The sequence below is a fragment of the Eschrichtius robustus genome, chromosome 14, assembly GCF_028021215.1.
Source record: "Eschrichtius robustus isolate mEscRob2 chromosome 14, mEscRob2.pri, whole genome shotgun sequence".
Classification (NCBI taxonomy): domain Eukaryota; kingdom Metazoa; phylum Chordata; class Mammalia; order Artiodactyla; family Eschrichtiidae; genus Eschrichtius; species Eschrichtius robustus.
This window is the reverse complement of record NC_090837.1, coordinates 31,958,018-31,973,579: the sequence shown is the minus strand read 5'-3', so window position 1 is coordinate 31,973,579 and position 15,562 is coordinate 31,958,018. Positions and strand designations below refer to the sequence as shown.

The 15,562-nt window shown below is 37.0% G+C and overlaps 1 protein-coding gene across 1 annotated transcript in view; it reads left to right on the top strand.

Moving 5' to 3' along the window:
• PTPRM (protein tyrosine phosphatase receptor type M) overlaps window positions 1-15,562 on the top strand; it is a 756,425-nt gene that overhangs the window by 430,638 nt on the left and 310,225 nt on the right. The window contains exons 8-9 of the mRNA XM_068563694.1: window positions 6,192-6,500; window positions 13,828-13,937. Coding sequence (XP_068419795.1) covers window positions 6,192-6,500; window positions 13,828-13,937 — 419 coding nt within the window. The remainder of the gene's footprint in view (window positions 1-6,191; window positions 6,501-13,827; window positions 13,938-15,562) is intronic.

Genomic DNA, 15,562 nt, shown 5'->3' with positions numbered 1-15,562 from the left:
TACTCTAGGAGGTGGATCAAAAAAGATCTTGATGTGATTTATGTCAAAGAGTGTTCTTTCTATATTTTCCTCTAAGAGTTTTATAGTGTCCAGTCTTACATTTAGGTCTCTAATCCATTTTGAGTTTATTTTTGTGTCTGGTGTTAGGTGGTGTTCTAATTTCATTCTTTTACATGTAGCTGTCCAGTTTTCCTAGCACCACTTAGTGAAGAGACTGTCTTTTCTCCATTGTATATCCTTGCCTCCTTTGCCATAGATTAGTTGACCATAGGTGCGTGAGTTTATCTCTAGGCTTTCTATCTTGTTCCATTGATCTATGTTTCTGTTTTTGTGCCAGTACCATGTTGTCTTGATTACTGTAGCTTTATAGTATGGTCTGAAGTCAGGGAGTCTGATTCCTCCAGCTCCGTTTCTTTCCCTCAAGACTGCTTTGGCTATTCGGGATCTTTTGTGTCTCCATACAAATTTTAAGATTTTTTGTTCTAGTTCCATAAAAAATGCCATTGGTAATTTGATAGGGATTGCCTTGAATCTGTAGATTGCTTTAGGTAGTATAGTCATTTTCACAGTATTGATTTTTCCAATCCAAGAACATGGTATATCTCTCCATCTGTTGGTATCATCTTTAATTTCTTTCATCAGTGTCTTATAGTTTTCTGCATACAGGTGTTTTGTCTCCCTAGGTAGATTTATTCCTAGGTATTTTATTCTTTTTGTTGGAATGGTAAATGGGTGTGTTTCCTTAATTTCTCTTTCAGATTTTTCATCATTAGCATATAGGAATGCAAGAGATTTCTGTGCATTAATTTTGTATCCTGCAACTTTACCAAATTCATTGATTAGCTCTTGTAGTCTTCTAGTGGCATCTTTAGGATTCTCTATGTATAGTATCATGTCATCTGCAAACAGTGACAGTTTTACTTCTTCTTTTCCAATTTGTATTCCTTTAATTTCTTTTTCTTCTCTGATTGCCGTGGCTAGGACTTCCAAAACTGTGTTGAATAATAGTGGTGAGAGTGGACATACTTGTCTTGTTCCTGATCTTAGAGCATCAAACTAATGCTTTCAGTTTTTCACCATTGAGAACAATGTTTGCTGTGGGTTTGTTGTATATGGCCTTTATTATGTTGAGGTAGGTTCCCTCTGTGCCCACTTTCTGGAGAGTTTTTATCAGAAATGGGTGTTGAATTTTGTCAAAAGCTTTTTCTGCATCTATTGAGATGATCATATGGTTTTTATTCTTCAATTTGTTAATATGGTATATCACATTGATTGATTTGCATATATTGAAGAATCCTTGCATCCCTGGGATAAATCCCACTTGGTCGTGGTGTATGATCCTTTTAATGTGTTGTTGGATTCTGTTTGCTAGTATTTTGTTGAGGATTTTTGCATCTATATTCATCAGTGATATTGGTCTGTAATTTTCTTTTTTTGTAGTATCTTTGCCTGGTTTTGGTAACAGTGTGATGGTGGCCTCATAGAATGAATTTGGGAGTGTTCCTTCCTCTGCAATTTTTTGGAAGAGTTTGAGAAGGATGGGTGTTAGCTCTTCTCTAAATGTTTCATAGAATTCACCTGTGAAGCCATCTGGTCCCGGACTTTTGTTTGTTGGAAGATTTTTAATCACAGTTTCAACTTCATTGCTTGTGATTGGTCTGTTCATATTTTCTATTTCTTCCTGGTTCAGTCTTGGAAGGTTATACCTTTCTAAGAATTTGTCCATTTCTTCCAGGTTGTCCATTTTATTGGCGTAGAGTTGCTTGTAGTAGTCTCTTAAGATGCTTCGTATTTCTGCGGTGTCTGTTATAACTTCTCCGTTTTCATTTCTAATTTTATTGATTTGAGTCTCTCCATCTTTGTCTTGATGAGTCTGGCTAATGGTTTATCCATTTTGTTTATCTTCTCAAAGATAGTTTTATTGATCTTTGCTCCTGTTTTCTTTTTTTCTATTTCATATATTTCTGCTCTGTTCTTTATGATTTCTTTTCTTCTGCTAACTTTGGGTTTTGTTTGTTCTTCTTCCTGTAGTTCCTTTAGGTGTAAGGTTAGATTTTTTATTTAAGATTTTTCTTGTTTCTTGAGGTAGGCTTGTATAGCTATAAACTTCCCTCTTAGAACTGCTTTTGCTACATCCCATAGGTTTTGGATCACTGTGTTTTCATTGTCATTTGTCTCTAGGTATTTTTTGATTTCCTCTTTGATTTCTTCAGTGATTTCTTGGTTATTTAGTAATGTATTGTTTAGCCTCCACGTGTTTGTTTTTTTTTGCTTTTTTTCCCCATGTAATTCATTTCTAATCTCATAGCGTTGTGGTCAGAAAAGATGCATGATATGATTTCAATTTTCTTAAATTTACTGGGGCTTGATTTGTGACCCAAGATGTGCTCTATCCTGGAGAATGTTCTGTGCGCACTTGAGAAGAAAGTGTAATCTGCTGTTTTGGATGGAATGTCCTATAAATATCAATTAAATCTATTTGGTCTATTGTGTCATTTAAAGCTTCTGTTTCCTTATTTATTTTCAATTTGGATGATCTGTCCATTGGTGTAAGTGAGGTGTTAAAGTCCCCCACTATGATTGTGTTACTGTCGATTTCCTATTTTATAGCTGTTAGCAGTTGCCTTATGTATTGAGGTGCTCCTCTGTTGGGTGCATATATATTTATACTTGTTATGTCTTCTTCTTGGATTGATCCACTGATTATTATGTAGTGTCCCTACTTGTCTCTTGTAGCATTCTTTATTTTAAAGTCTATTTTATCTGATATGAGTATTGCTACCCCAGCTTTCCTTTGATTTCCATTTGCATGGCATATCTTTTTCCATCCCCTCACTTTCAGTCTGTATGTGTCCCTAGGTCTGAAGTGGGTCTCTTGTAGACAGCATATATATATGGGTTTTGTTTTTGTATCCATTCAGCAAGTCTGTGTCTTTTGATTGGAGCATTTAATCCATTCACGTTTAGGGTAATTATCAATATGTATGTTCCTATTACCATTTTCTTAATTGTTTTGGGTTTGTTTTTGTAGGTCCTTTTCTTCTCTTGTGTTTCCCACTTAGAGAAGTTCCTTTAGCATTTGTTGTAGAGCTGGTTTGGTGGTGCTGAATCCTCTTAGCTTTTGCTTGTCTGTAAAGCTTTTGATTTTTCCATTGAATCTGAATGAGATCCTTGCTGGGTAGAGTAATCTTGGTTGTAGGTTCTTCCATTTCATCACTTTAAGTATATCATGCCACTCCCTTCTGGCTTGTAGAGTTTCTGCTGAGAACTCAGCTGTTAACCTTACGGGAGTTCCCTTGTATGTTATTTGTCATTTTTCCCTTGCTGCTTTTAATAATTTTTCTTTGTCTTTAATTTTTGCCAATTTTATAACTCTGTGTCTCGGCGTGTTTCTCCTTGGGTTTATCCTGCCTGGAACTCTCTGCGCTTCCTGGACTTAGGTGGCTATTTCCTTTCCCATGTTAGGGAAGTTTTCGACTGTAATGTCTTCAAATATTTTTTCTCTGGTCCTTTCTCTCTCTCTTCTCCTTCTGGGACCCCTATAATGCGAATGTTGTTGTGCTTAATGTTGTCCCAGAGGTCTCTTAGGCTGTCTTCATTTCTTTTAATTCTTTTTTCTTTAGTGTGTTCCGCAGCAGTGAATTCCGCCACTCTGTCTTCCAGGTCACTTTTCCGTTCTTCTGCCTCAGTTATTCTGCTATTGATTCCTTCCAGTGTAGTTTTCATTTCAGTTATTGTATTGTTCATCTCTGTTTGTTTGTTCTTTAATTTTTCTAGATCGTTGTTAAACATTTCTTCGATCTTTGCGTCCATTCTTTTTCCTAGGTCCTGGATCATCTTCACTATCATTATTCTGAATTCTTTTTCTGGAAGGTTGCCTATCTCCACTTCATTTAGTTGTTTCTCTGGGGTTTTATCTTGTTCCTTCATCTGGTACATAGCCTTTTCATCTTGTCTATCTTTCTGTGAATGTGGTTTTTGTTCCACAGGCTGAAGGATTGTAGTTCTTCTTGCTTCTGCTGTCTGCCCTCTGGTGGATGAGGCTATCTAAGCGGCTTGTGCAAGTTTCCTGATGGGAGGGACTGGTGGTGGGTATAGCTGGGTGTTGCTCTGGTGGGCAGAGCTCAGTAAAACTTTAATCCTCTTGTCTGCTGATGGGTGGGGCTGGGTTCCCTCCCTGTTGGTTGTTTGGCCTGAGGTGACCCAACACTGGAGCCCACAGTCTCTTTGGTGGGGCTAATGGCAGACTCTGGGAGGGCTTACGCCAAGGAGTACTTCCCAGAACTTCTGCTGTCAGCGTCCTTGTCCTCACAGTGAGACACAGCCATCCCCTGCCTCTGCAGGAGACCCTCCAACACTAGCAGGTAGGTGTGGTTCAGTCTCCTGTGGGGTCACTGCTCCTTCCCCTGGGTCCCGATGCACACACTACTTTCTGTGTGCCCTCCAAGAGTGGAGTCTCTGTTTCCCCCAGTCCTGTCAGAGTCCTGCAATCAAATCCCACTAGCCTTCAAAGTCTGATTCTGTAGGAATTCCTCCTCCCGTTGCCGGACCCCCAGGTTCAGAAGGCTGACGTGGGGCTCAGAACCTTCACTCCAGTGGGTGGACTTCTGTGGTATAAGTGTTCTCCAGTTTGTGAGTCACCCACCCGACAGTTATGGGATTTGATTTTATTGTGATTGCGCCCCTCCTACTGCCTCACTGTGGCTTCTCCTTTGCCTTTGGATGTGGGGTATCTTTTTTGGTGAGTTCCAGTGTCTTCCTGTCGATGATTGTTCAGCAGTTAGTTGTGATTCTGGTGTTCTCACAAGAGGGAGTGGGAACACGTACTTCTACCCATGGTAGCTATTATTTCTCAAGTTTTCATGCTTATTTTCACTTTCCAATTATAGATCTCTTTATATTCAGAAATGGTGACCACATTCAGGAAAACAAAAATCAAAATATATGGCTCAATTGTATGTATGGATATACTAAAGCAAAGTATTTTAGATTAGTTTTTCCCCAAACCCGTGAAAGATAAACTTCTTAGGAAAGTGTAAGGTACATAATAAGGGCTCAGTAAATGTTATGTAGTTAGTATTACTGTATTTTCATCATCATTTCATAAACAAGTTTAAGCTTTCTCATAAACAGCAAGGCCCTACTGTATAGCATAGGGAACTATATTTAATATCCTATGATAAACCATACTGAAAAGAATATTAAAAAAGAATGTGTACATATATACATACATATGTATAACTGAATCACTTTGTACAGCAGAAATTAACACAACATTGTAAATCAACTATACTTCAATAAAAGAATAGATATGCATAAAAAGAAAGTCTTCTCTGTATATATTCTTTCTTTTAAGCCCATCAGAATGCTTATAGTCCCTGCGTTTCATTTAGATTTCTAAGCTCAAAACTCTGTCCCTGGAGCTTGGACTTCAGGGGTAGCAAAGAACTACTTCAGCATTGACTGTGTGTAATTCTCTACAAATCACAACCCGAAAAGGCCTGGAGTTCTGTTCAGAAGTTTATGCTCTTTAATCATTGTATTATTTCATGCTGAATTCTCAAGCTTTTACTCTGTTTTCCAATTACATAATGATGAATTAACTTAAAAAGATAAAAAATATATACATCAATTAGCATTAAGACTGCTTTTGTGTATCAGAGCCCCAGAGGAAAGAGCCTTAAGTAAAAGCACTGTATTTCTCTCTAATGAAAATTTTGGAAGTATACCATTCAGGGTTGGTATGGTAGTGCAGTGATTATCAGGAACCCTGGGTTCTTCATCATCATTGCTTTGAGTTCTTAATGTTTAAGCCTATTATGGTCCATCATGGCTGCATGAGCGTGAGACACCCTATCCTCAATCAAGCTAATAGGAAGGAAGGAGGAACAAGGATGGTGAGCCCCTTCCTTTCAAAGACACCGCCCAGAAACCATTCTTGACGTCTCACGTTGTGTGCTACCCACCAGAACTTGGGTAGAAGGATAGACCTCACTGCAGAAGAGACTGGAAATTGTAGTCCTTATTCTGGGTGGCCTCATGCCCAGCTAAGATTTAGGGGTTTTATTCATATGGAAGAAGAGAAGACAAGATACTGGGAATAAGGAGGATTATCTGTGATACCTGGGCTTCACTGGAACTTTTATTATTCGTTTCTCTTATGTTCTCTTTTTCCTTCTTTTGCATCTTAGATCCCATGCGCGGCCCAAGAAAATTGGAAGTCGTCGAAGTCAAATCTCGACAAATCACTCTCCGCTGGGAGCCATTTGGGTATAACGTGACTCGTTGCCATAGTTACAACCTCACAGTCCACTACTGTTACAAGGTCGGAGGGCAGGAGCAAGTGAGAGAAGAAGTAAGCTGGGACACGGATAACTCACACCCTCAACACACCATCACCAACCTCTCCCCCTACACCAACGTCAGCGTGAAACTCATCCTCATGAATCCCGAGGGACGGAAGGAGAGCCAAGAACTCATAGTACAGACGGATGAAGATCGTGAGTACTTTCAAGTGATATGTTTATGGGAAACATACAGTCTTTCAAAAAAGCAGCTCATGTTTCTTTCTAATTGAGATCTTTACACTGAAAATGGGAGGAAGAATTACTTACTGGGTTGAATAACACAGATGTGTATCTGTGCTGCTGTATACTGAAGCACTGATTAAAAGGGGTAAAGGGAATAAAGATCCAGAAGCTTATTTTAATTTTTATGAGTCATATAATTACTTTTCTACATATGATAATTCTGTATGGTTCTAAGTAGTTCTTCATTCAAGTTTTATCATCATGTTGGACTGAAGAGGTGTTGTTCTGGGTATTCGATTATTTATAAGAAATGCTTATTCAAACGGCATTCTGAAACATTCTTCATAGTTCAGATAAAAATTCAGCCCCAAATAGAGGCTGCCCTTGCTGTTCAACACAGTGCTGAGAAATTACCTCATTAGGTCGGTGGTCATGTAATAGATCATGCTTTTCCATAGGAACGATGCTGTAATTGGATATGACCTCAGTAACCAAGAATTCAATAAATAGACAGTGCATGTCTCCAGCAACTCATCAAAAAAAGCAAATACACAATTGCAATAAGCCTCTAAAATAATTTAAAATGGTGAAATGACACCTGGAATCCCATAGCATAGGTATAAATGTGCTTTTACACTGATTATACAGGGGACTTTCATGTACAATAATGAGTCCATGTAGCACATAAAATACAGTGGTGGTTTATCGTATATTTGGTTTAAAATTCATTTGCCAGGCATCAGAGTAAGTGGCAAACAACCTGGGGAGCCACTTACTTACTCCTGGGAAAAATAGATTTCACCTTTTTCTCATCAAGCAGCTGATTATGATCTTTATTGATTGTAACATGTGTTAAATGTTTATCACAACACTATTTTTTCATTTAAAGAGCTGACAAAGTATTTCTGACTGTTGATGACCTGTGCAACACCAAGCATATTGCTGTAAAATAAAAACATGGAAACAGCCAGAGTAAATGGAAAGCTCGACCACATCTTCTCTTTTCTTTTTTTGTAGCCCCTCAAGTCCTGCCTGTGTTGGTTGCTCTCAAGTAGTTGTTTTATTCCAGTTTTTTTTGTGAGAAGTATAGTTTGATACGAGTCACTCAGTCTAGGCTGAGCATGGAAGCCCTATCTCTGTTTCTTCCAGATCTTCCTTGTCTCCCAGGAGAGACTCAAGAACCTTTCAGCACTGTCAGCAGGTCTTTTCTGGCCCCCTCCTCCCCTGCATTTTTGTATTTAATTTGGTCCTAACTCCTGTTGTTGCTACTTCCAAAATCTTAGATTGTTCTTTTTTTGACCTAATTATTTTTATTATATTTCTGTTTTTCATATGAAGAAACTGAGTCAGGAAAGTGAATGGTAAACCCAGATGTCTGGTTCCAGAAACTGTGGCCTGTACTTCTATGTGCCAAAGTACTTCTAAGTACTTACTAATATGATCATTAGTATTCTAGAGGCATTATTTATATAAACATTGATATTACTGTCTATTCTATCTTTCTGCCCTGAGGTATTTTTTTACAATCAGCTTTTTAATTGAAGTATAGTTAATTTACAGTGTTGTGTTAGTTTTAGGTTTACTGCAAAGTGATTCATTTATATATATATATATTCTTTTTCAGATTCTTTTTCATTATAGGTTATTACAAGATATTGAGTATAGTTCTTTGTGCTCTACAGTAGGTCCTTATTGGTTATTTTATACACAGTAGTGTGTATCTGTTAATCCCAAACTCCTAATTTATCTCTTCCCTGCCCCCTACCTTTCCCCTTTGGTAACCATAAGCTTGTTTTCTGTGTCTGTGGGTCTATTTCTGTTTTGTCAAAAAGTTCATTTGTATCATTTTTTTAGATTCCACATATAAGTGATATCATGTGATATTGGTCTTTGTCTGACTTACTTCACATAATATGATAATAGATTGTTCTTTTCTCCCAACTTCCACTACCTATATCCAGATTTTATGCTGAAATTTCTGTAGTAGTTTCTAGCCTTTTATTGTAGTTCCAGCTTTGTCCAATTCCAGTGCCCTCTACTTGTTCCCTAAACTAATCTCTAAAATACATGTGCATCATGTTACTCTCTCCACAAGAGCCGTCAGTGACTCTCTTTACCCATATCTCGGTATTCCAGGCCCAGGCTCTAGACCTGGTAGCTTTTCCTCCCCGACAGTGCATCCTGCAGAGACGTGCCCTGGGTGCTGGCCCTGCTGCCACACTCCATGTATCCTGAGTGCTCCCTCACTGTCCTCCTCTGCACGTCCTCCCCACCTGGCTGCCTACGTTCCATCTCCTCCACGACCCTCCAAAGTTCTCCTCAAGTTCAGATCCTTCATGAAGCTGTCTCCAACTCTCTCACCCTCATTCCTCTCTCATCCTTCTGACCTCATTTGCACTTGACAAGATCTTTAAATCTCTGAGCCTTAATTTCCTCATCTGAGAAGCAAGAATAATACAGTTCTCCAGCATATTAGGGTTAGAAGCCGTTTCCATTGGGTGCTATTTGTAGCTGCAGAGAGGGGCGTTTTAATAGGTGAGCGTTATTATTGTTATTGTAAGAATTCAGAGGAACTTATCGTGCCCCTTTCTTGTTCTCTCATTATGTTATATATAATTTTTTCCTCTTAACTGTAAACCACTTGAGAGAAGAAGCCATCTAATTTTCTTCTATAGCAATTTGCATGGTATTGAGTAGGTAATAAGTACTCAAAATACTTATTAGTTTTTAAAGAAAATAGTAAAATTTGCTGATGATCATTTAATTCAGGCTTAAATCAACAGTAATGTTTCCATCAATGAGAGAGGAAAGTCAAGTGCAGTCGTTTCTAGAGATGAGAGATGTTTTCCTGAAGCATGAACTCACCAACACTTTTGGGTTTCGAATTGACATGAGCTAATAATTCTGTTAAGTGCTGTTAAAACGTAAGGTTAAATAAGTCACTTTTTTGTTTGTGTGTTTAAATTATCTTGCTAGTCCCTGGAGTTGGGGCATGCATTACTTCCAAATAAAAATCTATTGTTTACATAGCACACTGGCATCCGGTTCATTAGAAAAACTTTGATTTCAAATTATATTTCCTAACAAGAGCAAAAGAAAAAAAGACTTCAAAAAAGACAGAAATAGAAAAATTGTTAATACCTACCGAGCTTGAAGAAAAAAGAATTGACGTGTCACTTTACTTATCTGCCATTAACAAAGGCTACAATTTGTTGTACATTGTGAGTTTTATTGTAGTATAATATTTTTATTGAAATATTATTTATTTCATCAGAAAATATGTGGGAAAAAGTTATCTTTTTATTACTGATAAGAGTGTCACTAGACACTATAGGGCTCAGTTCCACAAACTTAGATATTATGGTTCTATATCCCAAATCATGAATTCTTAGAACTTCTAAAAAAGGCACCAGACCTAAGTTCCTGTGAGGTACCAGTTTCCCTAATTCAACTAAAACTCTTCTGGTATTTTATTTTAATTCACTTGATCTGTTCCTGACCTAACAACAATTATATGAATCACATTTAGGTTTTCCTGTTATTAACATTTTCATGATTACAAGCCCTCCAGTACATTTTATTACATTCATCCTTTTAAAATATCCTCTGTTCAATATAGTTTTGACAATCTCTCTTTTTTTTTAATTTTACTCTAATTTATACTAATTGAATGAAACCAAAGATTTGTTTTTTTCTAAGTTTTCACCCTCTTTACATCTGTACATAGATTACTAAATATTTTCAATTCAGAAATATTATCACAAAATAATAGAACCACACATGCATCATAATTATCTTGATCCTGTGAGGAACCTGATGACGTCAAAATAAACACTTTCAAGGTCAAGAGGAAGAGACTTAGTAGAGCTTTTTTTTTTAATTTTTATTTTATTTATTTATTTTAAAATTTATTTATTTTTGGCTGCGTTGGGTCTTCATTGCTGCGCATGGGCTTTCTCTATTTGCAGCGAGCGGGGGCTACTCTTCGTTGCGGTGCGCGAGCTTCTCATTGCGGTGGCCCCTTTTGTTGTGGAGCATGGGCTCTAGGCGCGTGGGCTTCAGTAGTTGTGGCTCACAGGCTCAGTAGTTGTGGCCCACAGGCTTAGTTGCTCCGCGGCATGTGGGATCTTCCTGGACCAGGGCTCAAACCCGAGTCCCCTGCATTGGCAGGCAGATTCTTAACCACTGCACCACCAGGGAAGTCCGAGACTTAGTAGAGCTTTCTCTGGCATGACCCATCGTAGTCCAACTTCTGATTGTGATGAGCATTTTAGTCTCAGAGTCCAGAATCCAAATATTCTTAGAACTCACCAGTGTCATCACTTCTTAAATACTTTGTTTCTTTGCTTCAATGTAGTTTCACATCAATTCCTTCAACCTAAGACAAACGATTATTTTCACATTTATATATTTTTTAGAGTTTGGACATTAGGGATCAACTTACTCCAACGTCCTCATTTTAGAAGTGAGGCAACTGAGGCCTAAGGAGGATCCGTGAATTGCCCAAATTTCACAGTTTATTCACTGGAAAGTCTTAAATCAGAACCCAGGCCCCCCATCTGAATCAGTGATTTTTTTTTTTTTCTGCTAAACTCTCCTTAGTTCTGCTGAGAATAACTATCAATATAAATGTCCTAGATCTACCTTTAAGTAGCCCCTCAACTAAACAAATGTGTATTGCCTATGAGTCCTTTTGTAATTCTGGTCAGTCTTTCCAGTCTGAGGAGATCTCACCAACCCTTAAAGGGCTATTCATACCCTCCACAAGCTAACCAAACATTTCTTTAGCGCCCATCATTTAAACTTTATTGAGATATGTTTATACAGTCATGAGTTGATTTGTGTTGTTTCTACTTTTTAATTATTGTGAATAATGCTCCTCTTAATATTTGTGTACAAGTCTTTGAGTGACATGTGTTTTCAGCTCTCTTGGATATATATGTAGGAGTGGAATTTCTGGGTCATATGGTAAATTTATCTGTGTTTAACCATTTGAGGATCTGCCAGACTGTTTTCAAAGTAGCTTTGTGATTTTACATTCCTACCAGCAGTGTATGAGGGTTCCAGTTTCTCCACATTCTTGCCAATACTTGCTATTATCTGTCTTTGGATTATAGCCATTCTAGAGGGTGTGAAGTGCTATCACACTGTGGTTTTGATGTGCATTTTCCTGCTAGCTAATGATGTTGAGCATCTTTTCACGTGCTTATTGGCCATTTGTATATCTTTTTTTGGAGAGCTGTTTATACAGATCCTTTGCCCATTTTTAATTGGATTATTTATCTTTTTATTGGGATTTCATAGTTCTTTATGTATTTTAGATACAAGTCTCTTGACAGATACATGATTTGCAAAAGCTTTCTCCCTTTTTGTGTGTTGTCTTTTCACTTTCTTGGTAGTGCCCTTTGAAGCACAAGAGCTTTTCACTTTACTGATGTACAGTTTATCTATATTTTCTTTTGTTATTTTTGTTTTTGGTGTCATATCTTTGAAACCATTGCCTAATACAATGTCATGAATATTTATACCTATATTTTCTTCTAGGACTTTTGTAGTTTTAGCTCTTATATTTAGCTCTTTAATCTATTTTGTATAATTTTCATATTTGGTGTGAAGTAGGAAACCAATTTCGTCCTTTTACATGTGGATATCCAGTTGTCCTAGCACCACTTGGAAAAATTGTTTTGACCCCACTGAATTTTCTTGGCACTTTTGATAAAAATCAATTGACTGTAAATGTGGGGCTTTATTTCTGTACTCTCAATTCTGTTGTACTGATCTATCTGTCTATCCTTATGCCAATATCATGATGTCTTAATACTGTAGCTTGTTAGTATATTTGAAATTGAGAAGCCTGAGTCCTCTCAAACCACTTTTTGATTACTCACACCGTCACCAAAAAGTTTGATCGCACCATCCCCAAATATACATACATTTATAGGTAGTACAGATATACTAGTTTATAAATAGAATAGGTACACTAGACACTAAATTGTGTATCATATAAAGCATACTCAAAAACTTAATTTAAATGAATATGAGATAAATGATATTTTAAAAATAATATTATATGTTATTTTGTAGAAAATTGGCAAGTACATTTCTATCTTCCCTTATGTCAATTAGATTTTCTCACTAATCAAAAGGTGTTACATACTTTAGGTTTTAAAAAATGGCCTCAAACTTTCCCAAATCTGTTTTTTGTTTTTGTTTTTGTTTTAATTTTTTATTTATCTATTTATTTATTTATGGCTGTGTTGGGTCTTCGTTTCTGTGCGAGGGCTTTCTCTAGTTGCGGCAAGCGGGGGCCACTCTTCATCGCGGTGCGCGGGCCTCTCACTATTGCGGCCTCTCTTGTTGCGGAGCACAGGCTCCAGACGCGCAGACTCAGTAATCGTGGCTCACGGGCCTAGTTGCTCCGCGGCATGTGGGATCCTCCCAGACCAGGGCTCGAACCCGTGTCCCCTGCATTGGCAGGGGGATTCTCAACCACTGTGCCACCAGGGAAGCCCCCCAAATCTGTTTTATTATTAACAAATAAAATGAAATATTTTAAAAATATTTCATCTACATCACATCTTTGTAGAACTTCTATTTTGTGTGTACTTTTCATAGACATATTAAATATAAGTCCAAGAGTTCATATATATTCCTCTTTGACATGCTTTTATCACTCAGTGTTATGGTTATAGAATTCATCCATGATGATGTATAAAGCTGTAATCGATTTTCAGTCGTTTTTGTATTTTATTGAGTGAATATAAAATAATTTCTTAAACCATTTTTTGTCTCCAATTTATTAGTTTTATTTAAAAATGCTACTATGCTGACATCCTAACCTATGTCTCCTGGTACATATGTGCAAGAATATTACTAGGGAATATACCTGAGGTGGGATTATTGGGTCGTATGACATGTGCCTCTTTAACTTTAGTGAGTACAGGCAGATTATTTTCCAAAGTGGCTCTACCAATTTATGGTCTCACAAGCAATGTGTGGGAATTCGCATTGCTCCACATACTTCTTTATTTCTGAAGAATAAAAAAGTTTATTTACAAGATGATACTGAGCTTTGTCTAATTGATTCAAGCTTTTTAGAGGAAAATGTGATGAAATTCTTTTCTTTATAAAGACAGTATGGCCAAAATGGTTTTAAATTGCAGGTGTTTGCAAGAAAATGGAGTATATCTATTAAAATCTTACACCTCAATAGAGAGTTAAAAACCTGTCAAGTCTAGGAAAATGTATTTTGTTTTTGGTTTACTTAAATATGTATCGATTTTTCCCCCCCTTCTAGTTCCAGGTGCTGTTCTTACTGAATCCATCCAAGGAAGTACCTTTGAAGAGAAGATATTCCTTCAATGGCGAGAACCAATTCAAACCTATGGTGTCATCACTTTATATGAGGTAGTATATACATTTGTTAGTAATTTAATTTTTACTGTAACTTTTATGATAGCTAGACTATCTAGTATTTAAAAATGCATAGTAACATCATGCCTTTTAAGAAGTTGAATGCCTTTAATAGTTATAATGGTTACTGAATAGAAGCAAAAAAATTAAAAATGAGTTTTCGAATTATGTGTAATTTCAGGATGTATATTCACAATGATTTAGATGCTTCCAGATTACATGTTATTGTATGTAAAGCCACACCATAATACAGTTTAAAAATCACCTTTGTTAAAAACAGTAAGTGTTCTGTCATATACATTATTTAGGAGGCAACCATGGCATCCTGTTCTCGCCAGCTCTAAAATATTTTACTCCTGAATTATAGAAGAACGCTGATGATCCAATTAGTGGAGTCGATAGACGTTGTCTTGGGAATAACAACAGAATAATGTCTTCTGGTTTCTTAGCATTAGCAAAACAGCCTTTAGACTTCTGTGACATAGTTTTGTCTACTGATAGATAGCAGAGAAGAATTCAATGACTTGTTCAGGGAAAAAAATAACAGCAATAGCGGAGTTAGCAGTCATCATCACATCTGTATGAGCGTGATTTCACTCTGCCTATTGTCATAGAAACAAGCAGGTGCATTTTTTTTTCAAGCTAGCATTTATGTGAATGCAAATTCAACAAAATTATATGTTGTTCGGGTTCTAAAATCCGCAGCCATTCTTCCTATGGGACCTCTACCTGAATACCTTTCAGAGCTACTGACAAAGCTGGAGTAAATTCGCTGTCAGACAGTCACCATTGGTGAACCCTCTCCCTGACCCAACTAGCCTCACAGCTATGTTTCCTTGTACCTTTTGAAAATTGGTATTGAAATGCAAAAAAAAAAAAAAAAAAATTGTTGTTCGTCAAAAGCTAAAACAAAGTAAGAGAAAAGAAAAAAAGTTGATTTTCACATTAAGTTATGATGCTTTCCTTGGCTGCTTCATTGTAAAAGAATCATGAAAATTCATGGCTCTCTTTTGTAGAGTTGTTTTTTATAATGAAATCAAACAAGTTCATTTTTTTTCTCAGTGATCAGAATCTTTTAGTTAATATTTTTGGCCCCATGACCATTTTTTAGTTCTGTTTTGTGGATTCTTACCTCAGGATAACAGAATATTTTACTAGAAAAGATACAGTCTTTGAAATCAACATTAAGTACCAAGAAATCAGTCCACCTCTCCTGAAAGCCACATGTTGATATCTAGACGGACAGAATATAAAGGTGAGATCCTTTCTTTCTGATCCCATGGAGCATAATATTCATGTAATAAGTAACTTTAATGTGAAAACAATAGGAAAATCAGAAGCCATCAATCTCTCTGATTTCAGCAGCCAGGATGTCCCTTCTAGCTGAACACTGATCTAAATGCTACTACAAAGGGGATGTGTAAATGTCTCGTACATCAGCATTTTAAAACGCAAGATATAGGTAAGAAGAGCAGGTCAGTTGTTTTTTCTAGGCACCAAAGGGAAAATACCAAATGTGTGAATCAGGCTTAAGTGATTAAGTATAAGTTTCTGACTGTCGAATCTTTCTCTTCTTTTCTCCATGTTTGCTAGCAGTAGGAAGGAAGGTATTCCAGATC